Consider the following 26,331-nt stretch of genomic DNA (forward strand, 5'->3'; position numbering starts at 1 on the left):
AAGGACAGCATAGGGAATATTGTCAATAATATTGTAATAACTACATATGGTGCCTGGTGGGTACTGGAAATATTGGGGGGCAGGGATACTTAGTAAGGTATATGATTGTGGAATCATTATGCCGTAGACCTGAAACTATGATAATACAAAAATAATATTGAATGTAAACAGTAATTGAAAAAAATAAAATAAAAACTTAAGAGGAAAATGGCGGCGGAGTAGGACGGAGCCACTGCAGTTCTCCTACACTTGGGGGAAAATCCTGGCAGATTTACAGAAGAACAGCGCAATCAATTCCCCAACCAACAATTCCCCAGCATTTATGAAAATAAGAGACCAGAGATAGTGATGAACCAGACAGCTAGAGGTCCTTGGGGTCTCAGGGACGCAAGTAAGGACAGAGGCGGCCAGACCGGTGGCAGCCATTAGCCGGCACGTAAAGACCTCGTAGCCGCGGCTGCCGCAGTGGTTGGAGCCCAGAGGCTTCCTTCTGTCTGTGCCCGGCAACAAGGGCGTCTGCCACGGAGAACTCATCGGGAGCCCGGCAACCCTGAGAAAAGTCAAGGGCAGTGGCAGCAGTGGCAGTGGCGGCAGGACGGCAGCCATTGGCCGGCGCATAAAGACCTTGGAGCCTTGGCTGCCTCAGCGGTTGGAGCCCAGAGGCTTCCCCCTGCGCCCAGCGACAGGGGTGTCTGACACAGAGGACTCATAGGGACCCCGGCACCTGTGAGTAAAGACAAAAGCGGCAGCGGCAGGGCCGGCTGCCCTCGGGAGCCAGGCACCCCAGAGTAAAGTCAAAAGCAGCAGCGGCGGGACCAGCAGCCATTGGCCGGCGGCGCGTAAAGACCTCGGAGCTGCTGTTGCCGCAGCTTCCAGGGCCCAGAGGCTTCTGTCTACCCCCAGCGTCCGGGCGTCTGCCACAGAGGACTCAGCGGGAGCCCAGCAACTGTGAGTAAAGACAAAAGCGGCAGTGGCAGGACCGGCTGCCCTGGGCCAGCCCAAAACGCCTCAGAGCCGCCGCTGCCGCTGTGTTAGGGGTGTAGAGGCTTCCGTCTGTGGCCAGTGCCACGGAGGACTCATAGGGAGCCCAGCACCCAGTGGAGGATTGGGCCGGCTGCGGGGTCCCTGGAAGAGCTGGCTCCCTCCCTCAACATCTAGGACGGGCTGGGTGGCAGAGACCTGTCTGCCTAGGTGTGCAGGGAGGGTGGCAAGGACAGGGGTCCGTGTTCAGTTGCGATCTCTGTGGTCGCCAGCCCACCAGCCTGCCAGCCCAGGAAATTTGAGAGGAGCATTGTCCTGACCAGTCAAGTTGGGGACTGGGCTGGGCTGAGAGGCACGCTTTCTGGAGAAGTTTTTACCGGAAAGTGGACTGAGGTGTTCTCCCATGAAGGCAGCTTGACTTGCTTCTCACCCAGCCACAGGACAGTACCAGATCCCATGGGACCAAGGCAGCCTGTCAGGTGGGCGGGAGCCCGCACCACAGTCTGGTAGCCTGGCTGGTGGGCGGGTGTGCGCCTGGGCCTACAACCCAGTCCACAGAGGGGTCCTACCGAAACCAGAAAAACCGGATTGCACAGTTTGAAAGCAACAAGGAAAGAGTTTTTGTTGTTGGGGTTTTTTTTGTTTTTGTTTTTTACTTTTATTTTTAAACTTTTTTCAGTAATCGTATATATTTTTTAATTTTATTGTTGCTGTATCTTTCAGTACTCTGTTCCTCTCCTTTCTTTTTTCCTCTTTTAGTCCCTCTTCATTTCACCCCAAACTTATTGCTTTTTCCTCACTTCTCTTGCCCTTTTTTTGTGTGTTTGTTTGTTTGTTTGTTGCTTTCTATAGCACTGTAAATACTTCACAACACATCTCTCCAGTCTTAGCCCACTTTACAGGTTCCTGAATTCTATTACTGTAGTGATTAACTCTACTTGCTCACACGCTACGTCTATTTACTATTCTTTACTCTCACCTTACCTCAAAATCTGACCACCCGCAACCTCACTGCTTTCTAGATACAACTCACAAGCCTTCCCTCCCCAACAAGAGACTTATCTTTGGTCTATCCTTTCCTAGAGGTGGCAAATTGGGTTGAAGATTACAGTTAACACTATATAGAGCCTAAAGATCTTCTATCTCTTCTCTGCCAGCTGTGACTGTAAATATCATAAAGTACTCTCCTGCTGTCATAAACCATTTTGCCTCCCCCTCCAGCTGATCACACACACACAAAGAAAGGAGTAGGTGGAAGCAGAGAACATCAAGATACCTGCAGGAGACTGTACCACTGAATTTCACAGGAATTCTACCACAGAAGTTCACACCATAAACCTAGGGAGTCAGAACAGATCAATTTAAGAAGCTGAAGCTAACAAGAAGAGTCTCATAAGCAATGGGAAGACAAAGAAACAATGCCCAAATGAAAGAAAAGGTGGAAGTCTCAGAAATAATGTTAGATGAAAGAGAGGCAAGTCAGCTATCAGATATTGAATTCAAAGCACTAGTTATCAGGAAATTCAAAGAGCTCACAATGAGCTACCAGAAACTAGAGGGGAGCTACCATGAGCTCTCCGCAAACTATATCAACATGAAAAAGGAAATAGAAACTATCACCAAAGGACAAGAGGAAATGAAGAATACAATTTCGGAACTGAAGAACACAGTAGAAGGAATGAAAAGCAGGATCGATGAGGCAGAAGATCGGATCAGTGAGTTGGAGGACACAGTAGAAAGAATCTCCCAGAAAGAGCAAGAAAGGGAAAAGAGGCTCAAAAAGAATGAAGATGGACTAAGAGAAATGCAAGATAATATGAAACGTAATAATATCCGAATAATAGGAATACCAGAAGGAGAAGAAGAAGAACAAGGGATAGAAAACCTATTTGAAAGAGTAATGATGGAAAATTTTCCTAATTTGATGAGAGAAAAAGTTACACGAATCCAGGAATCACAGAGAGTCCCATTCAAGAGGAACCCAAAGAGGCCCACTTCAAGACACATCATCATTAAAATGGCAAAATTTCAAGACAAAGAGAGAATCCTAAAGGCAGCAAGGGAGAAAAAGGAAGTAACATACAAGGGAGCCCCAATAAGGTTAGCTACTGACTTCTCAATGGAAACACTCCAAGCAAGAAGAGAATGGCAAGAAATATTTCAAGTAATGAGAACCAGAGGCCTACAACCAAGGCTACTTTACCCAGCAAGGCTCTCAATCAAGATAGAAGGCCAAATAAAGAGCTTCCAAGACAAAAGAAGTCTAAAAGAATATGCCTCCACCAAACCAGCTCTACAAGAAATACTAAAAGGGCTGCTTTAAGGAAAGGAAGGAAAAGAGAGAGACAGAGAGGAACTGTGGTACAAAAATGGCAATGAATAAGTCCCTATCAATAATAACCTTGAATGTAAATGGATTAAATGCTCCAATCAAAAGACATAGAATAGCTGAATGGATAAGAAAGCATGACCCACACATATGCTGCCTACAGGAGACCCACCTCAGGACAAAAGACCATCACAGACTAAAAGTGAAAGGCTGGAAACAAATTTTCCAAGCAAATGGACAAGAAAAAAAAGCCGGGGTAGCAATTCTAATATCAGACAAAATAGACTTCAAAAAAAGGGCCATAAAGAGAGACCCAGAAGGTCACTTCATATTGCTCAAAGGAAGAATCCAGCACGAAGACATTAACATCATAAATATATATGCACCCAACATAGGAGCACCCAAATATATAAGAAAAATCCTAGAAGACTTCAAGAAAGATATTGACAGCAACACAATTATAGTAGGGGATTTTAACACCCCACTGTCAAAAATGGACAGATCTTCCAAACAAAATATCAACAAAGATATAGCAGCATTAAATGAAACTCTAGAAGAAATGGACTTGACTGATATATATAGAGCGCTTCATCCCAAAGAAGCTAAATACACATTCTTTTCAAATGCACATGGAACATTTTCAAAGATAGACCACATGGTAGGACACAAAATGAACCTCAACAAATTCAAGAAAATTGAAATCATACCAAGCATTTTCTCTGACCACAAGGGACTGAAATTAGAAACCAACCCCACAGGAAAAAACCCCAAACATCCAAAATCATGGAGACTGAATGGTATGCTATTAAACAACGAATGGGTCAAGATTGAAATTAGGGAAGAAATCAAAAAGTTTCTGGAAACAAATGAAAATGAACTCACAACAACCCAAAACTTATGGGACACGGCCAAGGCAGTCCTGAGAGGGAAGTTCATAGCAATACAGGCTTACCTAAAGAAAATAGAAACATTTCAAACAAACAACCTAACCCGACGCCTGCAAGAACTCGAAGAACAACAACAAAGACAGCCCAGAGCAAGTACAAGGAAGGAAATAACCAAGATCAGAGCAGAATTAAATGACATAGAGACCAAAAGCACAATTATAAGGATCAATGAATCCAAGAGTTGGTTTTTTGAAAAGATAAACAAAATAGACAAGCCTTTAAGTAGGCTCATTAAGAAAAGAAGAGAGAGGACACAAATAAACACAATCAGAAATGAAAGAGGAGAGATTACAACTGATACCACAGAAATAGAAGGGATTGTAAGGAATTACTATGAAGAACTGTATGCCAAGAAATTTGAAAACCTAGGTGAAATGGACAAATTTCTAGAAAAATATAATCTTCCAAAACTCAATGAAGAAGAAGTAGAAAGCCTGAACAGACCAATAACAGCAAATGAAATTGAAGCAGTAATCAAAAAACTCCCATCACACAAAAGCCCCGGACCAGATGGTTTCACAGGAGAATTCTACAAAGCGTTTAAGGAAGAGCTAACCCCTATTCTTCACAGACTATTCCAAAAAATCCAAAATGATGGGAAACTCCCAAACTCTTTTTATGAAGCGAGCATTATCCTAATTCCAAAACCAGATAGAGACACAACAAAGAAAGAAAACTTTAGGCCAATATCACTGATGAACATAGATGCTAAAATCCTCAACAAAATATTGGCAAATCGCATCCAACAATACATCAAAAAGATCATACACCATGACCAAGTGGGATTCATCCCAGGGATGCAAGGATGGTTCAATATCCGCAAATCAGTAAATGTAATACACCACATAAACAAAAGCAAGGACAAAAACCACATGGTCATATCAATAGACGCGGAAAAAGCTTTTGATAAGGTACAACACCCATTTATGATAAAGGTACTCAGCAAAGTGGGAATAGAGGGAGCATTCCTCAATATAATAAAGGCCATATATGAAAGACCTACAGCCAACATCATACTGAATGGGCAAAAACTGAAAGCTTTTCCACTAAGATCAGGAACAAGACAAGGTTGTCCACTTTCACCACTTCTATTTAATATAGTATTGGAAGTTCTAGCCACAGCAATCAGACAAGAAAAGGAAATAAAAGGCATCCAAATCGGAAAGGAGGAAACAAAACTGTCACTGTTTGCAGATGACATGATAGTGTACATGGAAAATCCTATAGACTCTACCAAAAAATTGCTGGAACTAATAAATGAATTTGGCAAAACAGCGGGATACAAAGTCAATATCCAGAAATCAAAGGCATTTCTGTATACTAACAATGAATCAGCAGAAGCAGAAATCAAGAAAAAAATCCCATTCGATATAGCAAAAAGAAAAATAAAATATCTGGGAATAAATCTAACCAAGGAGGTTAAAGACCTGTATGCAGAAAATTACACAACACTGAAGACAGAAATCAAGGAAGACACAAACAAATGGAGACGTATACCGTGTTCATGGATTGGAAGAATTAACATCATCAAAATGTCCATACTACCCAAAGCAATTTACAGATTCAATGCAATACCTATTAAAGTACCAATGGCATATTTCACAGACATAGAACAAACACTTCAAAAATTTATATGGAACCATAAAAGACCCCGAATAGCAGCTGCAATGTTAAGAAAGAAGAACAAAGTAGGAGGGATCACAATACCTGATATCAAACTGTATTACAAGGCCACTGTAATCAAAACAGCCTGGTACTGGCATAAAAACAGGCACATAGACCAATGGAACAGAATAGAGAGCCCAGAAATAAACCCAAATCTCTACAGTCAATTAATATTCGACAAAGGGGGCAGTATCATAAAATGGGGTAAAGATAGCCTCTTCAACAAATGGTGTTGGGAGAACTGGACAGCTACATGCAAAAAAATGAAACTCGAGCACCAACTTACATCATACACCAAAATAAATTCAAGGTGGATAAAAGACTTAAATATAAGCCATGACACCATTAAAGTCCTAGAGGAGAACATTGGCAGGAAAATCTCAGATATTTCACGCAGCAACATTTTTACTGATATGTCCCCTAGAGCAAGGACTATAAAGGAAAGAATAAACAAATGGGATCTCATCAAAATAAAAAGCTTCTGCGCAGCTAAAGAAAACAGCATTAAAATAAAAAGACAACCAACTGTATGGGAAAACATATTTGCCAATGATACCTCAGACAAAGGTTTAATCTCCAAAATATACAAAGAACTCACACGACTTCACTCTAAGAAGACAACTAACCCAATTAAAAAATGGGGAAAGGACTTGAACAGACACTTCTGCAAGGAGGACATACAGAGGATCCAGAGACACATGAAAAGATGCTCAATATCACTAGCTATCAGAGAGATGCAAATTAAAACTACAATGAGATACCACTTTACACCGGTGAGAATGGCTATCATAAACAAAGCAATAAACAACAAATGTTGGAGAGGGTGTGGAGGAAAGGGGACTCTGGTCCACTGTTGGTGGGATTGTAGACTGGTACAACCATTATGGAAAACAGTATGGAATTTTCTCAGAAAACTAAAATTGGACTTGCCTTTTGACCCAGCAATTCCACTGCTGGGATTGTATCCTAAGAACCCTAAAACACCAATCCCAAAGAACCTATGCACCCCAATGTTCATAGCAGCACAATTTACAATAGCCAAGAGTTGGAAGCAACCTAGGTGCCCGTCAGTAAATGAATGGATCAAAAAACTATGGTACATATACACAATGGAATTTTATGCTGCAGAAAGAAAGAAGGAGCTCCTACCTTTTGCAACAACATGGATGGAACTGGAAAGCATTATGCTGAGTGAAATAAGCCAGGTGTTGAAGGACAAATACCATATGATCTCACCTCTAACAGGAAGCTAAACAACAAAGCAAACAAGCAAGCAAAATATAACCAAAGACACTGAAATAGAGAACAGGCTGACAGTGACCAGAGGGGAGAGGGGAGGGAATTTCAGGGGAAATAAGGGAGGGATTTAGAGGAACCTATATAAAGGATACATGGACAACAACTGAGAAGGGTGGAAATGGGAGGGAGGGGGGAGGATGGGGTTGGGATGGGATGGGAGTAATAGACAGAAAACTGTACTTGAAAAATAATTAAATAAAAAAATTGAAAAAAATAAAAATAAAAATAAAAACAAAAACTTAAAAGATAGTTTTAACCCAACATTTTAATTCCCTTGCCTTGAAGTTTCCATGGATAGAACTCAAAAAGTATCAAAACGGGAAGACATGTATATTAGCAGCAATAATAGAAAGTTACTATTGTCTGGCTAGACACTTTGAGGGCAGCGTGGTGGAGACAAATTGCAGGAAATACCAACTTGGTAAGAGTCAACACACACAGGTAAATGTGGGAGCCCGCCAGGCCACAGGGGACCAAGGACAGAGTCCTCCACTGTGAAAATGGTGGAGGAACTTGGTTTCTGGTCCCTGGAGCCGGCGGATGTCTTGACATTTTCCTGACCTTCTTGTTCCCAGCCTTGAAGGAGATAACAAGATCTTGGCATATGTGGCATGTTCCAAGGAAATGACGGTTATGAGGACACCATTGTCCTCGGGCTAATGTTCCAAGGATATGAGAACATCTTGCCCTTTTGATAACTCTAGGGTGTGTAACATTGTTTCTAGTTCCTTGCCGTCTTGCTTTAGGCCACAGCAGTTTGTATATAAGACAGTTGTTTCTTGAATAAAGTTGCCATTTGCCAGCAGAGCATTTGGTCCTCTCCATTCTTTCAGTCCCTCGCCTCACCTCGCGACCACCCTTGCTGCAGCGGGCTGCGGCAGGTAAATGGAAGGGTCAACCTTGCAGAGTCCCGATCCAGGTGAGGACTGGGGACAGGCAGCTTGGGATAGTTTGGAGGTCTTCAGCAATTGCACTGGTGCCCGGTTCAGGGTTTTGTCCTACACCTTTCTTGGCATGATCTACTCTGTTAGTCAGTGTAATGTTAACTACCTGTTGTAACAGCCCCACAATCTCAGAAATCTCAATAGCTCAACACCACAAAGGGTTTGGTAGTTGTTCAGTGTTTGGTTGGATTCTGGAGTGTGTGTGGGTGTGTGCATTTCATGTATTTTGTGTTTTAGTCCTAAGCAGGCCAGGTGGCTCTTGTAGGCAGCTCATCTCCAAATGGTGACTCAGGGACTCCAGTGCTTTCCACTGTGGGCTCTGCCATCTCGAGTCCCACATTTTCTGACTCACAAATGGGAAAGAGAAATCACACAAATGACCTAGCAGGAGACTTAGCAGCCCAAGAGTGTCATACATCATTTCTGCCATATTCTATAGTCCACAGCTAGTCCCATGGCCCCAAAGTAACCATAAAGGCGGCTGGAAAAGGAAATCTTCCAGTCTGCTCAGAAGGAGAATGGGATTGGTGAGTATCAGCAGGTCTCTACCTAAACGACATAGAAAATTACGTGGGGCTGTTTTTACTCCAGATTCTTAGTGAAGATGGTGCACAAGAGGAGAGACAAGTGCCTCAGCTGATGTTAAGAAGATTCAACAAAAGATGGCACCTGCACATTACCTGTAAGTGTTTCCAGTACCATTTGATCAGTGTAATCCATCACTGTGACTCTCCTGCGAAATGAAATGCAGTTAACTTTTGTAATGATCAGAAAAACTTCCCTCAGCATCAAGGCTGTACATCTCTGTTGGTATGTGAAGTATAGACTCTAAACTTGAATTATTTTCCTCTTTAGAATAATAGTTCAGTGTCTGGAATTGCTATACTCAGAGGATGCCTCCTCCTTGATATGGAAGGTGAGATTATAAAAGGAAGATTTTTTTATCCTGGTGGAAGTTTTGTTTATAAAGGGACTATTTGCAAAAGTGCAAAAAAAAAAAAAAAAAAACCAGAGTACCCCTCCCATCACTCTGACCACTGCTCATGTGACTGTCCTTACAATTACAGGAATTTTTTTTTATTTATAAACTTTCACCTGCATTTTGTCATCTGATTCTCACAGCAAGTCAATGAGTAAATACGTTGGGTATTAATACTCCCTTTTTAAGATGGAGAACTGAGACTTAGCATGTTTAAATCACTGACTCGCTGGTCCATAGCTTAGAAAGCAGCCAAGAATAATACCAATGTAACTCTGCCAATTCTGAGGCCTAAGAAACAAATTCCTATGGGTATTTCATAGAGCTTGGTGTGCTCTTTCTCAATGAATCCTCAAGTTCTTTGCCAAGATCATTGCATTTCCTTTTATATCCTTGTAGCTTTTGAAGTTCATAGCAAGGGAAGGCACTCCTGGTAACTTTATTTATACTTGTGTCTTAGAGTTCTCCCTGAGACAAATTTTGGTTTTTTCCTTAATCAATAACCTACAACATCTTCAAGGTTAACATAAAATTATTTCTTTTTAGAGTCAGTTGTTCACAGGTATGTATTTATTGCCATTTTATTGTTCAAAGCTTTGATATTATTTTCTTAAATAACTCCCTTTAACATTTCATATAATAATGGTTTGGTGATGATGAACTTCTTTAGTTTTTTCTTGTCTGGGAAGCTTTTTATCTGCCCTTCAATTATAAATGAAAGCTTTGTTGGGTAGAGCAATCTTGACTATAGGCCCCTGCTTTTCGTGACTTTGTATATTTTTTGCCAATCCCTTCTATTCTGCAAACTTTCTTTTGAGAAATCAGCTGACACTCCTGTGGGAACTCCTCTGTAGGTAACTAACTGCTTTTCATTTGCTGCTTTAAAGATTCTCACTGTATGGCCCTGGTTGATGTAGCTCAGTGGACTGAGCATGGGCCTGTGAACCAAAGGATCATGGTTCAATTCCCAGTCAGGGCACATGCCTGGGTTGCAGGCCAGTTTCTAGCAGAGGACACATGAGAGGCAACCATACATTGATATTTCTCTCACTGTCTCCTTCCCTTCCCCTCTAAAGATAAATAAAATTTTAAAAAATTCTGTATGTTTAACTTTTGTCATTTTAATTATGATGTGTCTTGGAGTGAGCTTCTTTGCATTCATCTTGTTTGAGATCTTTGTGCTTCCTGGACTTGCATGTCTATTTCTTTCATCAAATTAGGAAGTTTTCTTTCATTATTTTTTCAAGTAGATTTCCAACTTCTTGCTCTTTCTCTTCTTCTGTTGGCACCCCTATGATGCAAATGTCAGAACTCTTGAAGTTATCCCAGAGGTTACTCATACTATTCTTATTTTACTTGATTCTTTTTTTCTTTTTGTTGTTATGATTCATTGTTTTTTTTGCTCAACGAACAGAGACAGAATCATGGATTCAGAGAGCATTTTGATGGTTGCCAGATGGGAATGGGGTATGGGAGAATGGGTGAGGAGGTGAGGTGATTAAAAAGTACAAATAGGTAGTTACAGAATATCCATGGGGATGCAAAATACAGTAAATGGAGTAGGCAAAGAACTTACAAGTATGACCCATGGGCATGAACAATGGTGTGGGGATTGCCTGCGGGAGAGGAGGACACTGGGTGAAGGGGGCAAAGAGCAAAAAATCGGGACAACTGTAATATCATAATCAATAAAGGGTAATAAGAATAAATTAATAAAATAAATAAAATTATTTCTTACCACTCTGACAACAAGTATACTGCGATAGCTTTAAATTGTAATGTTTATGACACCAACTGGGTATAAAATATAGCAAAATAATAAGTTTTGGTTATTTGCCTGTAGACCCTTGAATTGTAACAAAACATATAAAACTTGAGACACTTCAAAATTGTACCTGAGATATTTATATTAAACTATTCACAATGGGATCGTTTGGATTTACCACAATAATTGGTTATTTTTAGGGCAAAAGTAGTTTTTAGCTTCAAATCCTTGTATTGTTCTGGTTGACACTATAACAATTAGAAGTTGATTATATAGTGTCTACTAAGTTCTTTAGATTCTCTCCCCAAAAGACAACAAAAACTTCAAGTTGAAGGAATGCTCTTTATACCTTCAGTGAAACGTCAACCCAATGTTTAATAACTGCTCCATGAAATCTTAAAGTAGGTGGCATCAGACAGGCTCCTGGATTTGAATTCTGGGTCTTTGTGACCTATAATGTGGGAAGGGCAACTTGTCTAAATACACTTCATTTAAAAGTTCGTATTAAACTTTTATTGTTGTATAATAAATGACCATACACTTAGTGACTTATGCAACAATGAAAGTAGCAGCAACAATAGAAACTAATCCAAGTATGAGTGTACAAGTATATCGTGTTGATTTTAAGGTGTTTATAGAGTCACCAATTGAACAAATCATAACAGATATGGACATGGGAAATTAAGATCAATATATATGGGTGGACCTACTGCTTTGCATAGGTCATTGCATCATAAAAACATAAAATCAGAAATATATTTAAAATTATATGCAAGATAAGTATTTTATCAACTTGATAATTCAAAGTCTTACTGCAATTATTTATTTTAACAGGTTTCAAATTTCCTTTATAGGCAAAACGTGAACTCTACAACCTAAAATCTGAAAAATGATGGAAAAGGAAAAATCAGTGAATTAATAAAAAGTAAAAAAAAAAAAAAAGCAGCAGTGAATTACACAAAGCAAAGACTTTGCTGCTGTGTAATCAGTAGACTCCCTGCCCCCTAAAATCAGCATTGTCTTACTTGGTATTCTAGTCAAAAAGATAAGAAAATGCCCAGTATATTAAAGTGCAGTGAAAGAAAATGAAGCAATCTTTGAATCATCCTCAGAAGCAGAAACAATTCTGTAACAAATGTATTTTTTTCAGTTCACTACTGTATGAAATGTGCAATCTGGTGGCTGGTGCAGAGGCTGCAGGATCTGGCTTCCTCAGTCCTACTGTAGTAATATTATTGAGAAGAATCATGACATAAGTTTCAAAAGTACCTTGTACAAATCTGAGATAAGGAGTATTCACGCTATAAAATGTTATCTTACTATAAAATGTTATCTTAAAACAGTCACAAGCTTAAAGAGCAACCCCAGGGTATTTGGGGCTTCAAGGCTCTTCCTGCGGGAGGAGCTTCCACTTCACTGATAGATGGACTTCTTCCTCCAAGTCCTCCCGCTCCTGCTCCTTCGAGAGCTCCAGGAAAACCTGACATGAAGGGGAAAAAGTGAAGAGAGAGGGAGTCACACTATTTCCTGGAGTTCCAAGTGAGCACAAAGAATAGGCAGATAGTATACATAAATATCCATGGGGGATACAAGAATTTCTAAAACGGACCCACCTGCTCCAGGGTAGACTGCGAGAGGCTGTACTCCTCCAGGTCGAAGCTCTGTTTAACTGCACAAGGGTGGATGTGTATTAGGAAACCATATATTTTTGGTCCAGAGAGTTGTACCAAGACATGTGTATAAGAGGTACATACTAGTAGATCTTAAATATAAAAGACAAGGGAACACACATTCTTGGACCAAGTATGCGCACACGAGTTTACTTTCTAGTCCCATGACAGGATGGAAATACTCTTCCGTTGTCTTAGGATGTGGGCAGAGGCACCACCAGACTGAAAAACAACATAAGGGGTTCCAGACCACCTAAGTAGGTTAAACCATGAATGGTTCCCTCCATGCTGGAACTCTATCAGGTGCCCCTCTCCATGAACCCTCATTCTTCTCTACCCCGCTCTCTGTTCCAGAGGCTCCTTCTGGGGATTCCACCAGTGACAGCCCAGAAGAAGGAACAGAGAAGAGGGGAGGTAGCTCAAGGCCTTTATTCTTTCACTTCCCCTCTGACACCACCCATGTTGCCCCTTCTCTCAAGGTGGCAAATTCTACATGACTCTGCACCCAGGTTTCAGTCACTGCTTCCTCTTTTAGTCCCTTCGGACCTAGGGATGGGGACACTTCTGCTGGCTTAGCCTCGGGTAATTGCACTGTTCCTTGCACCTTCGCAAATAGTCCCTTTATAAACAAAACTTCCCTGAATTATCCTATTTTGAATTTCCAATCTGTTACCAATCTGGATTATGACTGAGATCCCAAATGTGCAGATATACAAGGAGAGGATATAATGAGTGGAAAGGTAAGACTGAAGAGCAACGTCATCAGATTGCTGGGGTGGGGTTGGCCCACAATTTGGAACCATGGGAATGGGTCCTTGACTCATGTCTGAAAACACATAAAGAAACCATGCTATGGATGGCTGATGGCTCTGCACTTTCAGAGCCTGGAGAGGCAAAGAATCTGTGTGTCTCTCACAGAATGCAAAGTGGGAGGGATACCAGTAGGTATGCCTAGAAGATATCCCAGAAGGTTAAAGAGATTCCAAGAGGCCAGCATGGTGTTCACAAGAGGCCAAGGGGAGGCAGCGTCAGCCACTCCAGGAAGCTGTGGTCAGAGACTAAATATGGGAGGGGAGAGGGTCTCTTCAGGGAACCCACAGAAGCACCCCACAAGAGAAGGGGAGTCAGGGTCTGTTGCCATAGTACAGCTCTAATGAGCAAATCTAGTTTTGCTTTCATATTATCTCTTCTCCCCTCTCCTTATGCTCTGTCCTAGAGAGGGCAAAAACATCAGCTTATGAGTAGAAAATAAGCAGGAAGAGAGATAAAACTGACCATCCTACCTTTTTAGCTTTGAGTTTTCAAATCTGAAGCAAGAAAGGGGCATGTGAGGCTCTAATTTTGCTGGAATTTACATCACCCAAAGGTGATCTGACTGTATGCAAGAACGAGTATATGTAGCAAGATAAAGGCATAATCACAGAACATGCATTTTGCTTCCAAGCTGCTTGGCCTAGCCCATAACTTCAATACATGCACTGCAGCTGAGAATGTATGGCCAACTTAACATTTGGAGAAAAAACTGCTAGCTTAGGTTTCAATATTTTGTACTTTGTGTTATCTTCACATAATGGGATAAGAAACTGATAATACACTGTTTTTCTTCCCTAAATTAGAACTTCAGTTTCAGAAAATTAAGCACAGCAGAGGGAATCTGGAGAGGGAGGGGACATTTTTGAAAGCAGAAACATTAAAAGGTTCTTAAGAAAACACTCCATTGTGAGACTTCCGGCCAAGATAGAGGCGTAGGTAGACACACTGTGCCTCCTCGCACAGCCAAAAGAAGAACAACAATTTTAAAACAAAAAACAACCAGAACTGACAGAAAATTGAACGGTATGGAAGTCTGACAACCAAGGAGTTAAAGAAGACACATTCATCCAGACCAGGAGGAGGGGACCCACAGGGTCCTAGAATGTACACAAGCCTACCCACATGGAAATCAGCACCAGAAGGGTCCAATTTGCTTGTGGGAAGCAAGGGAAGTGACTGAAATCTGGTAGAGAGCAGAGCAAGTGCCATTATTCCCTCTCAGACCCCTTCCTCACATATAGCATCACAAACCAGTGATGTGGGTTAACCCTCCCTGGTGAATACCTAAGGCTCCACCCCTTACTAGGTAACAGGCACGTCAAGACAAAAAAATGGCCCAAATGAAAGGACGGATCAAAGCTCCAGAAAAAATAAAACTAAGCAACAAAGAGGTAGCAAAACTATCAGATGCACAGTTCAAAAAACTGGTAATCAGGATATTCACAGAATTGGTTGAATTTGGTCACAAATTAGATGAAACAATGAAGGCTACACTAAGTAAAATAAAGGAAAATGTACAGGGAACCAATAGTGATGGGAAGGAAACTGGGACTCAAATCAATGGTGTGGACCAGAAGGAAGGAAGAAACATCCAACCAGAAAAGAATGAAGAAACGAATTCAAAAAAAAAAAATTGAGGTGAGGCTTAGGAACCTCTAGGACATCTGTAAACATTCCAACATCTGAATTATATGGGTGTCAGAAGGAGTAGAGGAAGAGCAACAAATTGAAAACTTATTTGAATAAATAATGAAGGAGAACTTCCCCAACCTGGGAAAGAAAACAGACTTCCAAGAAGTCCAGGAAGCTCAGAGAGTCCCACAGAAGTTGGAAACAAGGAGGAACACAACAAGGCACATCATAATTACACTACCCAAGATAAAAATTAAACAGAGAATCCTAGAATCGGCAAGAGAAAAGGAGGCAGTTACCTACAAAGGAGTTCCTGTAAGACTGTCAGCTGATTTCTCAAAAGAGACCTTATAGGTAAGAAGGGGCTGGAAAGAAGTATTCCAAATCATGAAAGGCAAGGACCTACACCCAAGATTGCTCCAAGCTTTTATTTAGAATGGAAGGGCAGATAAACTGCTTCTCAGATAAGGTCAAGTTAAAGGAGTTCATCATCACCAAGCCCTTATTATAGGAAATGTTAAAGGGATTTATCTAAGAAAAAGAAGATAAGAAATATGAATGGTAAAACGACAGCAAACTCACAGTTATGAACAACCACAGCTAAAACAAAAACAAAAGCAAACTAAGCAAACAACTAGAACAGGAACAGAACCACAGAAATGGAAATCACATGGAGGGTTATCAATAGGGGAGTGGGAAGGGGAGAGAGAGGGAAAAGGTACAGAGAATAAGTAGCATGGATGGTAGGTAGAAAATAGACAGGGGGAGGGCAAGAATAGTATAAAAAATGTAGAAGCCAAAGCATTTAGTTCAATGGACATGAACTAAAGTGGGGGGAATGTGGAGGGGAGGGAGTGTGCAGGGTGGAGAAGAGTGAAGGGGGGAAAATGGGACAACTGTAATAGCACAATCAATAAAATGTATTTTAAAAAAAGAAAAGGCTCCATTGTATTCTAGGGAGGCAGCCTTCCTGTGACATCTCCCTCCCTGCTTCTCCTTCATTACGAAACCCTTCCTATTGATCAGAGCTGGTTGTGGGACTCCTTCCCACAGGAATATTGCAAAATTGGTCAAAAGGCCAAAACAGTCGGTGTGGAAAATGGACCATACACCATACAGTGAAGGTGACTGGCAAAATCAGAAAGTAAAAAGAAAACCTATGTGGGGTCATCACAAGCTTGTCTCAGGGGAAGAATCTCATGAAGAACTAGAAAGCCTGGGACTTCCAAAGGTGATGGATGACAGGCAAAGGAAGCACAAGTCACAAAAAGGGGAGGTGTTCAGCTTTTTATCAGATTTTATACACTGGCATGACAGGCAAAAACGTAGTCCAGGTCAGCACAGTTTGCAAAAGTCCAAATCTTAAGTCAGAATTTAAGAGCCTAGAAAAGAGTTGTGACGTAGCCTAGTTCAATGGAGAGGTGCCTTCTTATCAGCATCTAATGCTATCAAAGAACACAAAGCCACAAAACCAAGTGTGTATCTTTCTGTTTGCATGAATTTGTGGGCGCTCCCGTCCCAAATGCCAATGGTCTCTTCCCTCTAGGGCCTCACTCATTTGGACAGTTTTTCAACTTTGGCACTAATGATATTTTAGCCCAATCATTCTCTGTTGCGGGTGGGGGTTGACCTGTGCCTTGTGGGATGTTTAGCATCATCCCTGGCCTTGACCTGTTAGATACCAGTTGCCTCCCCAACCCTTCCCCTAGTCCTGGCAACCAAAATGATGCCCAGATACTGCTAATTCACCTCTGGTTGAGAACTACTGAATTAAAAGTCTTAATAATTTATTTTGGGTATAATATCACAATTTTATATTCACATACATATCCTACTGGCTTTACACAAGATCTCAGTTGACCTGTTTCCCACGGTCTTATCTCTACACAGTTGCTCTTACCTATCTCTAATTTAAAGAAAGCCTGTGATAAGGGCCGCACATCCTCAACAGGCAGCTTGTACACCATCAGGGAGGAGTACCTGTGAGGAAAGCAGCAGGCTGAACCCTGGGTTTCCAGAGCCCAGCCACGGACAGGCAGAGGTCTAAGCAGGAGCAGCAGTCTGACGGGTGTGAAGTGGTACTTCACTGTGGTTTTCATTTGCATTTCTCTAAAGAACAAAATAACTGAACAGACTAAATTGAAAGAGACTCGTCAATACAGAGAACATCTCAACAGGTGCCAGATTTGGGGGAAGATGGGAGAGCCGGGTGAAAAAGGTGAAGGGATTAAGAAGTACAGGTTGGCAGTGACAAAATAGTCATGGGATTGTAAAGTGCAGCACAAGGAATGTAGTCAGTAATACTGTGATAACTATGTGCGAAGCCAGGCGGGTACTGGAAATGCCGGGGGGACCATTTCATAAAGTATATGATTATTTAACCACTTGCTGTATACTGGAAAGTGACAGAAAATAATATTGAATGTAAGCTGTCATTGAAACATAACGTGAAAAGATAATAAAATGATATCATGACTTTGGAAAAATAAACAAAAAGGAGCAAAAATGTGGCCAATAATTTGTTTGCATGTATATATCGGTATAGTGTTGGAAACAGCCATAGGGTGAATGCTCCTCGATCCACAAGAGGTCAGTTTACTAAAGCAGAACCATTGTAAGGCTCTTAAGAAAAGGCTTCTTTGACAATGCAGGAATGAGAGACAAATGGCAGGAAACGAACAGCGAGCGCGTATGCCTCTTGAAGGGAAGAAGTGGGTTATCACCCTTCTCTCTTAGTAAGAAGACAATAGCATTTAACCAAAAAACACTAGGTTTGCTTCCTGGCCCCAGCACCCGTTACACGGCATTATCAAACCTACTTGAGTCTCAAGGGCCGTTTGTTACTGATAATAATGAGAAGGCTAAGAGACAGCATGCAGTGAGCTTTGACTTGTGCCTGGAACTGGGCGTTGTACAGGTGATCGCATTTCATGGGGATGGTTCCACCCTCTAGAAGGAGCAATTGAAATGAACTAGGTACCAGCACTTGTCAGTACCTGGCACATTCCTTGACAAGAATCAGCTTCCCAATCAGCACTATGTTCTCTTATTTCCCTCCTGTGGGATCCCCCGGATTTGGGCCTTTCTCTAGTAATTAAAATATTCCCAATTACCATAAAGTTAAAAAAAAAGAAGAAAGAGATGATAAAATTTATTTTATTTTTCATCACCATAATAGGGAACAAAACAAAGACCAAGATGAAACAGAACACTGCCTGTGTTTACCTTTCCTGCCGAGCAGCCTGGGGGAAGAGCCTCAGAATTTCCGTGTGGAGAGTCTCCACTTGGGCGAGGGTCTTTACCTTCATCTCCAGCAGGTAATCCTTGCCAAATTTGCTCTTCAGATGCTGGATGGAACCGATACATCTGGAGGTGGGTGGGGAGCGAGGAGAATGAAGTCAACCAAGGAAAGGGAGACAGACCTGCAACTGGTGCTTTTTGGCCTCGGTAGGCGTCTGTAGGCTGGGCCAGGTAGAGCGGAGCAGCAGCCTCTCCAGCTCCTCAGAGCCATGCAGTGTGCTGGGAAATGTCCTTCGTTCATGGCGTAACTGAGGGCCAGGCGTGGGCNGAACCGATACATCTGGAGGTGGGTGGGGAGCGAGGAGAATGAAGTCAACCAAGGAAAGGGAGACAGACCTGCAACTGGTGCTTTTTGGCCTCAGTAGGCGTCTGTAGGCTGGGCCAGGTAGAGCGGAGCAGCAGCCTCTCCAGCTCCTCAGAGCCATGCAGTGTGCTGGGAAATGTCCTTCGTTCATGGCGTAACTGAGGGCCAGGCGTGGGCACCCACCTGAGCCTTCCGGACACCATGATGGCCACGCGGTCACACACCGCCTCAGCCTCCGCCATGTAGTGGGTGGTCAGGAGGGCGCCCCTCTCCGTGTTTCTGATGGTGGCCCGGATCGCCTGCCTAGTTAAGTCAAGGGACGTCGTGTTAACTAGTGGGAATGCTGGGATAATGTAAAAAAAATTTTTTTTAAAGAAATTACCATTGTCACGTATAGAACAATTTGTGAATCCAGATGAGACAAAGAAAGGATTTTTTACAGGGCTTACCTGCATGGAAATAACCAAACTGTGGTTTGGGCTGAACGAGGAGAATGATATTGGTAAAAGTTTATTTAGAAAAATGCTAGGTTTCAAGACTATGTATGAGAAGGCAGTAGGAAAAAAGATAGAAAATGATAACATTTAAAAACATGATAATAATGACATATACCCTAAAGTGCACAGTAGCAGTTTTCAGAATATTCCTAACATCATTAAAGAATATATTTCACGTGTGGATTTTTTTTTCTGCCGGTAGAAGTATGTCTCGGGTGGTATTGCAGAAAGCTTTGAAACTTAATATAGATTGATGGCATTGAGTATAAAAATGGACCAAACATACCCAGATGACTAGTATGAGAACAAAATTCTCAGAGTATTGGTTTGATAGAATATCTTTTTCACCCCCATAAAAATTGGCAGTGATGCGCTATCAGATTTTTCCCATAGTATTGTTTTTGCTGATAATGTTGATGTCTTTCACTTTGGAAGTAAAAGAGTTTCACTTTGCGTTGCTCATGGCATCTCCTCACCACATCTGCTGCTGCCCCTCGGGGTCCATGCCCGTGGACGGCTCGTCCAGCAGCACCACCGATGGGCTTCCCAGCATGCTCAGCGCGAAGCACAGCTGGAACGAGAGGAGCAGTGCGTCTGGCCCCGCCCTGTGGGCCTAGCAGAGTGACCCCGAGTCTCGCCTCTACCTTTCTCTTGATTCCCTCCGACAAAGCCCTCACAGGCTGCTTCTGCTGGTCCCGAAGCTTGAGCGCCTCCACCAACCTGCGGGAGACAGTGAGTCAACCCACATCACCCCTGCAGAATGGGGTGTGCTGTGGGATGGTGAGCAAATCAGAAGACTACAGTGCAGAACTTTTAAAAACACTGTTCAGATTGATCATAAAATAGAAACTAAATATGATTATCTAAGCACAATGCCGTACACCTGAAACTAATATAAAATAATATACTGATACACTAATAATATACTAATAAGTAATATAAAGTCAATTGTAGTTGAAAAATAGAATGTAAAAAAAATCGAATTTTTCTAGGATACTTTATGGACCTTTCATGGTTTTTAAACTCACATTTTCAATGACTTCTTTTTGTATTAAGAATAATCAATAAACTTTTCCTCTCCAGGCTTAAAATGAGAGAATGCAACACTGAACTGGGGTCTGGATAACCAAGTCCTCTCCCATAGCCATGGACTCATCAGTTAGAATTGCCCTTCCTTAATTTTGTGTGAAGCTATTACATCCCACTAGTAGAGAACAGGTGCGTCTCCCCCAAGGTACCGTGTGATGGTGACTGTGGCATCTGCTTTCTGGAGCCCTCTCACCGCAGCGAACACCTCCAGGTGTTGCCTCACCGTCAGGTTGGGCCACAGGGCGTTTTCTTGAGGGCAGTACCCCAGGAACTTGGGGGCTTCCCCTCCGATGCTCCCCTTCAAAATCACCTACACAAAGGTTCATTCTCACACTCTGTCCCAAATTGTATGTGTGTGCATGTAGGTGTGTATTTCAATGATGTACTTCTCTTGCACACACAAGGCTGCCGAGAATATAAAGTCAGTAAGTCATCACTTACCTCTGGGAAAATAATGATAGAAACTCAAGAAGCCCAAAGGTGCATATCCCACAGATACATGATAGCACTTACTATTTTTATGAGCCAGACACTATCTTATTATTATTATCATTAAATTAATAATAAATTAATAAATTTACTTATTTATTCACCTAATAAATTAATAATAATAATAATAAATACCAGGTACCAGTGTTTCCTACATGCCAGAATCCAAATATTTTATTGTTTGAATTACTTCATCCTTAGAAAGACCCACATGACTGAGGTGTTGGTTTTATCATCCCTGATTTACATGTGAGAAATCTAACATGTGCACAGATGCAGAAACTCGCAGATCACACAGTATAAACCTGGGAGCTGAAACTGGAGTCTACCATCAGAATCCAAGCCCTTCACCTCCGTGTTATGTTGTCTGTCTTCCATACAAAAGAGAAGAAACACAGTTAACCTGCCCTCACAGAGCTTTCAATCTAGTGAAACAGGAAACAAAACATACACGTGAGTGAATTGTAGCCTCTGCCTCACACTTTCAAGGAAATAAATGTGCTAAAGAATACCAGGAAGGCTATAGTTTAGGTCCTAGTATGGTCAGGGATAAGGCTTTTGGGGAGGCAAATTTCAAGGTGATGAGAAGGAAATAACCAAGCACAGGAAAAGCTGAAGGAGGGTACTCTGGCCACAGGAAAAACAAACTCATAGGTCCTACAATGGGAAGACCACCACAGGCCAGTGTGAACAGGGGGTGTGGTGTGAAAGGCATTCAATGGAGCCCAGATCTTGCTGGGCTGTTTGCAACCATGGTTAAGATTTGGGATCAATTCTAACTAAAGGGTTATGAGCAGGAATGGGACATGACCTCTGCATTTTGGGGGGCTGCTGGCTGCTCAGCGAGGTAAGGGTAGAAATGGAGAAGACAGTTTAGGAAACCCCTGTGGCAATCAACACCACTGTACAGCCTCTCTTCATGAATACTCTCTCTGACCTTGACCTTCTGTCAAATGTCAATAGCATCTCCCCTTCAAAGTGGTAGTCCTTTGATCTCTGTTTGTCGTTTCACCCAACTTAGCCTAGACATACAGCCAAGTGTTATTCATATACTATTCTAGTTTTGCTTTGGAATTTAGACAGTTGCTAATTTTTCCTCTAACTTATGATCTCTGTTTTCTGAATAAATCCTGGATCTTGGCAGTTCAACTCGATAAGTTCTCAGGGTGCATGAGTTCACCAAGCAAAGATCTCTGACCTGCAGTAAAGCTAATGCTTAGCTTTACTTCCCAAAAGACTGCCTTTTAGTGACTCTGTTTTTCATTCAATAAAAGTCCTACTGTAGATAATGTGCTGCCCTTTTGAGCATGTAACTCTTTTTGGAATTAAGGGATAAAATTTTATGAATCCCCTTCATTCAATGCATAAATCACACTGACTAATACCGAAAGGTCACCTACATCTGTGAGGATGGTCATCAGTATGTACAGTAAAACCTTAGACCTAGGCAGCCATCAATGACTGGATTTCTGTGTGTGTTACTGACCTGTCCAGCAGTTGGCTTCGAGTCTCCGGTTATCATCTTAATAGTTGTGCTTTTACCAGCTCCATTATGTCCTAACAGACCTATAACTTCACCTGAAAAAAAAAGGTATGCTAAGAATTATAGCTACAAATAATCATCATAATAAAAACCAAATACTGCTTGAGAACTCACTGTGTGTCAAGCTTTTTCTCAAATGCACACTGGGCATTAGTTCACTTATTTCTCACCCACAGACAAACCTGCATTGTACAGGTGAGGAAACCGAGGCATAAAGGGGATAAACACTTGCCCAAGGTCATGCAACCAGTAAGAAAGAGGCTGAGCTGGAGTTGAAACAAATTTTGATGCTGACACCTGGTGCATCGCACTGACACTCTGACCAAATGAGTCATTTGTTCGGAAGGAAGAAGGAGCTGCTACCTCCTGGGTGACCTCCGGTCTATGTGCTGTTCCTCATTGTGAAATTAATCTGACCTCTTAGAAAGCTCCTCCTTAGCATCAAAACCGCCTCTTTTTCAGTTCCTGTTCTTTTTTGTTGGTTTCCACAGAACATACTGTCATCTATGCAAAGAACAGGTTGTTCCAACCGAGGCTTTTAAGCAGGGTGCATCAGTGGTCTATATACTGCCGCTGAGTCGGCTGCCTTTCATGTTTACCAACGAGCAGCCTCAGATTCAGATAGTATCATCCCCTTCAAAAGTCAAGCTCACTCTGCTAACAGAACTACTTTTCCAACCTTTTTTAACACAGAAAGAGACGTTTCTCGTGGCCACTTTTTTCTTCCTCTTGGAAAAGCAGTTCTTCTTTTTGCCGGCATATTCCTTCCGTAGACAACTGGCGATGATGACTGGTTTCTGGAGAGAAAAGTGAATCGCCACAGGGTTTTATTTTCATCTTGAAATGAGTGAGTGCCCCACACTCTCCTGCCGCCAAATCTTCCCTTATACAAGCATGAATCCAGCCCGTTCCCTCAAAACTGCCATCTTAAAGCAAAGCCTCCCAGTCTGTATTCCTGCAGCATAAGGGCATTTGCATTGAATCATCTATGTGATTCATGCTGACCTTCCTCAGGAAACAGAAACAGGGACATTCACTAAGCAAATAGGTCTGTCAGACACACACTCACAGGCGCGCGCACACACACACATACATGCACACACCTCTGATGAACTCTCTCCTCTGAAGTGCTTTGCTCACTGCATCTTTGTATGTTTTGTAATAGTTAGCCTTACCCACCAAACTTGGGACTGAAAAATTTTAATATGCGCATGTGGTCTTTTGTTTCTGTTGGCATTGCAGATTTACTGAAATCAAGTAGTGAGCTATCTGTGCAGGGATGAAAGAAACTTAATGTGTTTATTTTTCCAAAATTCAGATCAGGAAGTTGCCCACTTTTTCTGAGAGGGTATTACTTGGTGAAGAGCATTTTGAGGAGTTCCACCTCGTCAGAGTCCGAGACAGTCACAGCGTTTGCTGTTCTCATTCTTTCCGCCTGAACATCTTTATCTTCTCCTTCGGGTTCTTCTGGATTTGGGAGAACTTTACTGCTTCTTGGTAAAATTCTAAAGGCAAGCCAGGTTTCCAGGTGAAAAACTTGTAGCAGAAATAATAAACTTTCTGTAAACTGTTATCAATTATTTGAATAGATTACACAACTGAGAGTAACATAACCTTGCTTTTTCTGCCCTATGCCCTGTGCCTTGCAAACAGCCTCGTTTTCCAATGATTCAAATGATACTACTTCACATCATCCTTGCTTTTCGTCTAAGTTTAATTCTTGTTGAACTTTTTTTTGACAATAAAGTGGTACTCACACCTTGATAAAGGATTTTAGGGCAGGGTTGATAAAGGGATCTGGGAACTGTAATTCTGACAGATATTTTGGAATTCTGAAAGCTTTGTGAGAACAATGTCAGCACATTTGGAATCAGAGATGTGTCCCAGAAAACCTAAGATACACAATCACCAGTTTCCGAGCATTGTCACTTCTTAGGGACATGTGTCAAAATCACTCTTTCCAGACTGCTGCCAATCTAATTCTTCTCTTCATCATCCCCACCACTGATTACTGCAGATTCCTGTCTTTCTCTCTCAGGCCATCCCAAATTGCTGCTGTTAGCTGATTTCCTAAAACATGGCTGCCATCTTGTCACTCTCCTGCTCTAATACCTACAATTAGACTTGAACTTGATTCATATTTTGTGAGTTAGACAAGGGTGTCAAAACACACCTGTGTGTTTCCCATTGCGTAATTTGTAAAACCTTCCCTGCGGTTCCCTATTCCAAGACCCTCCAATATCTAGCTTTGTTTTAATTTTCCACCAACCTCTAATACAAAGAAGGCTTCAAGTTCATTCCAGCTGCCTTCCTGACCCTATATCATGGTGGCATTTATTTCAATTTTTGTCCTTTTTTCCAGACTACTCTTCCTTCTTGGCTGGCTACACACATCCAATTGCTTGTATATACCTAGCCATTATTTTTAAGTACCACCTCTCATATATAACTTTCTTCTAGTATGTCAGTGAAATTACAGGCTGCCTTAATTTTTCAGTGTCTCATGTGTGCTAATGGGGCTTCTCTCACTAGACTGTAAGCTCATTAAAGTACCAACAATTATAATTGTGTGTACTACACAGTCCCTTAAAAACAATCCTGTACAGTACTTTTTACTCCATTAATTTAAGCCTATTAAAATGCCTTTAACAATAAGAATTAAAATAAAACATGAAATTCTATTTGAATTCTCTCAACCTGAATACAGGATCCTTTCTCATTGATTTCTTCCTAGAGTTTGCTTCCAGACATCGTAGAATGAAAAGCAAAACGAAAAACTGAAGGTAAGGCTGGGGGGGGAAAGACAATCAAAATTAGCATCACCATGAAAACAACAATTTCAGTATTAGAATTGACTTAAGGAGTTTAATCGTATGTAAAGATAGACTTGATAACATTTTCATAAGATTGAAAAATTGTATTTATTATTCTATGAAACTCTCAGAATTCATTTCACTGCTCTTCAGAGAAACCATGACAGAAATAGTAGGTTGATACTAACTCTATTCATGCCTTTGAGAGTTTCCTCTTAATACTCAGTCAGATGATTGTTACAAAGCTAGTGGTCCAGGATTTAAAACCTCTGAGTATGTGTGTGTTCAGATGCTTAAAGTGCCAAATGTTTAAGCATCAAAATTAAATTTTTAACTTAATGCAAAGCATATAAATGTGTCCCCTCATGTAAGAACATTTAAATAGAAATGTTTTCTTACTATTAGCAGTGCCAGAAATACAGAATAATGCTGCGAAGTTCCTAAATAATCCATAGAGTCAGGAGAAATCTGTAAAATGAGAAAAAAGTGTGGTTGGGTGAAACTTCATCTGTTTATGAATCTCATCTCAATTAAGATAAATGAAGGTCCATTGCATGACCTTGCCAGCCTTCTATGTAATTCTTGCTTGTAAATCAGGTAGAAGTCAATTTCTGACTGTGCAGTTTGTCTTCCTTGATTCCAATGTCACTTGGTGACGTGTTAACCTGTGCTTGGCTATGGGCTCAGATGCTTTTATATTTTACACTGTGACCTAGCAGGATTCACCTCGCTAGGGTAACTTCGGTGGTGTTGGCAGGACCCATCTAATTCATGGGTGGGATTTATTCTAAGACAACCCTCTGCCCTGTTCTTTACATTTCTTTCTCTCTGTATCTGTGTTCCTTCCCCCTCTTCTTCTCCCACAGCCCTAGAATAATTGCATTGCTCTGTCCATTGCCATACACACTCAGGAAAAATCATGACAACCTGTCATGTTGAAGACAAAGCTCTTTACCTGCTTACACTTAAGTGCATGGTTTCCATTAAATTTATAATGCACTTTGAGACATGCCCCAATTTTTCAGTGAATTAAGAGTAGAGGCCCAATTTTGTTGCTTCTTTTAAAAGATTTTATTTATTTATCTTTAGAGAGGGGAAAGGAGGGAGAAAGAGAAGGAGAGAAACATCAGTGTGTGGTTGCCTCTCAAGAGCCTTCTACTGGACATCCAGTCCATAACCCAGGCATGTGCCCTGACTGGGAATTGAACCAATGACTCTTTGCTTCACAGGCAGGCACTCAATCTACTGAGCCACACCAGCCAGGGCTCAATT

At 41.5% G+C, this 26,331-nt stretch overlaps 1 protein-coding gene across 1 annotated transcript in view; it reads right to left on the reverse strand.

Moving 5' to 3' along the window:
• Positions 1–11,406: 11,406 nt before the first annotated feature.
• The window catches only part of ABCA9 (ATP binding cassette subfamily A member 9), a 55,877-nt gene continuing 40,952 nt past the window's right edge, over positions 11,407–26,331 (reverse strand). Inside the window, exons 28-40 of the mRNA XM_037069976.1 lie at positions 25,459–25,527; positions 24,944–25,035; positions 23,631–23,751; positions 22,926–23,043; positions 22,190–22,281; positions 20,364–20,524; positions 19,770–19,845; positions 19,602–19,696; positions 18,812–18,931; positions 18,250–18,390; positions 16,925–17,004; positions 12,523–12,578; positions 11,407–12,389 (exon numbers count right to left, since the gene is read on the reverse strand). Of these exons, the coding sequence (XP_036925871.1) occupies positions 12,291–12,389; positions 12,523–12,578; positions 16,925–17,004; positions 18,250–18,390; positions 18,812–18,931; positions 19,602–19,696; positions 19,770–19,845; positions 20,364–20,524; positions 22,190–22,281; positions 22,926–23,043; positions 23,631–23,751; positions 24,944–25,035; positions 25,459–25,527 (1,320 nt within the window). The 3' untranslated portion in view covers positions 11,407–12,290. The remainder of the gene's footprint in view (positions 12,390–12,522; positions 12,579–16,924; positions 17,005–18,249; positions 18,391–18,811; positions 18,932–19,601; positions 19,697–19,769; positions 19,846–20,363; positions 20,525–22,189; positions 22,282–22,925; positions 23,044–23,630; positions 23,752–24,943; positions 25,036–25,458; positions 25,528–26,331) is intronic.

The sequence above is a fragment of the Sturnira hondurensis genome, unplaced genomic scaffold (genome assembly GCF_014824575.4).
Source record: "Sturnira hondurensis isolate 20B ecotype Veracruz unplaced genomic scaffold, ASM1482457v3 Scaffold0018728, whole genome shotgun sequence".
NCBI classification, from domain to species: domain Eukaryota; kingdom Metazoa; phylum Chordata; class Mammalia; order Chiroptera; family Phyllostomidae; genus Sturnira; species Sturnira hondurensis.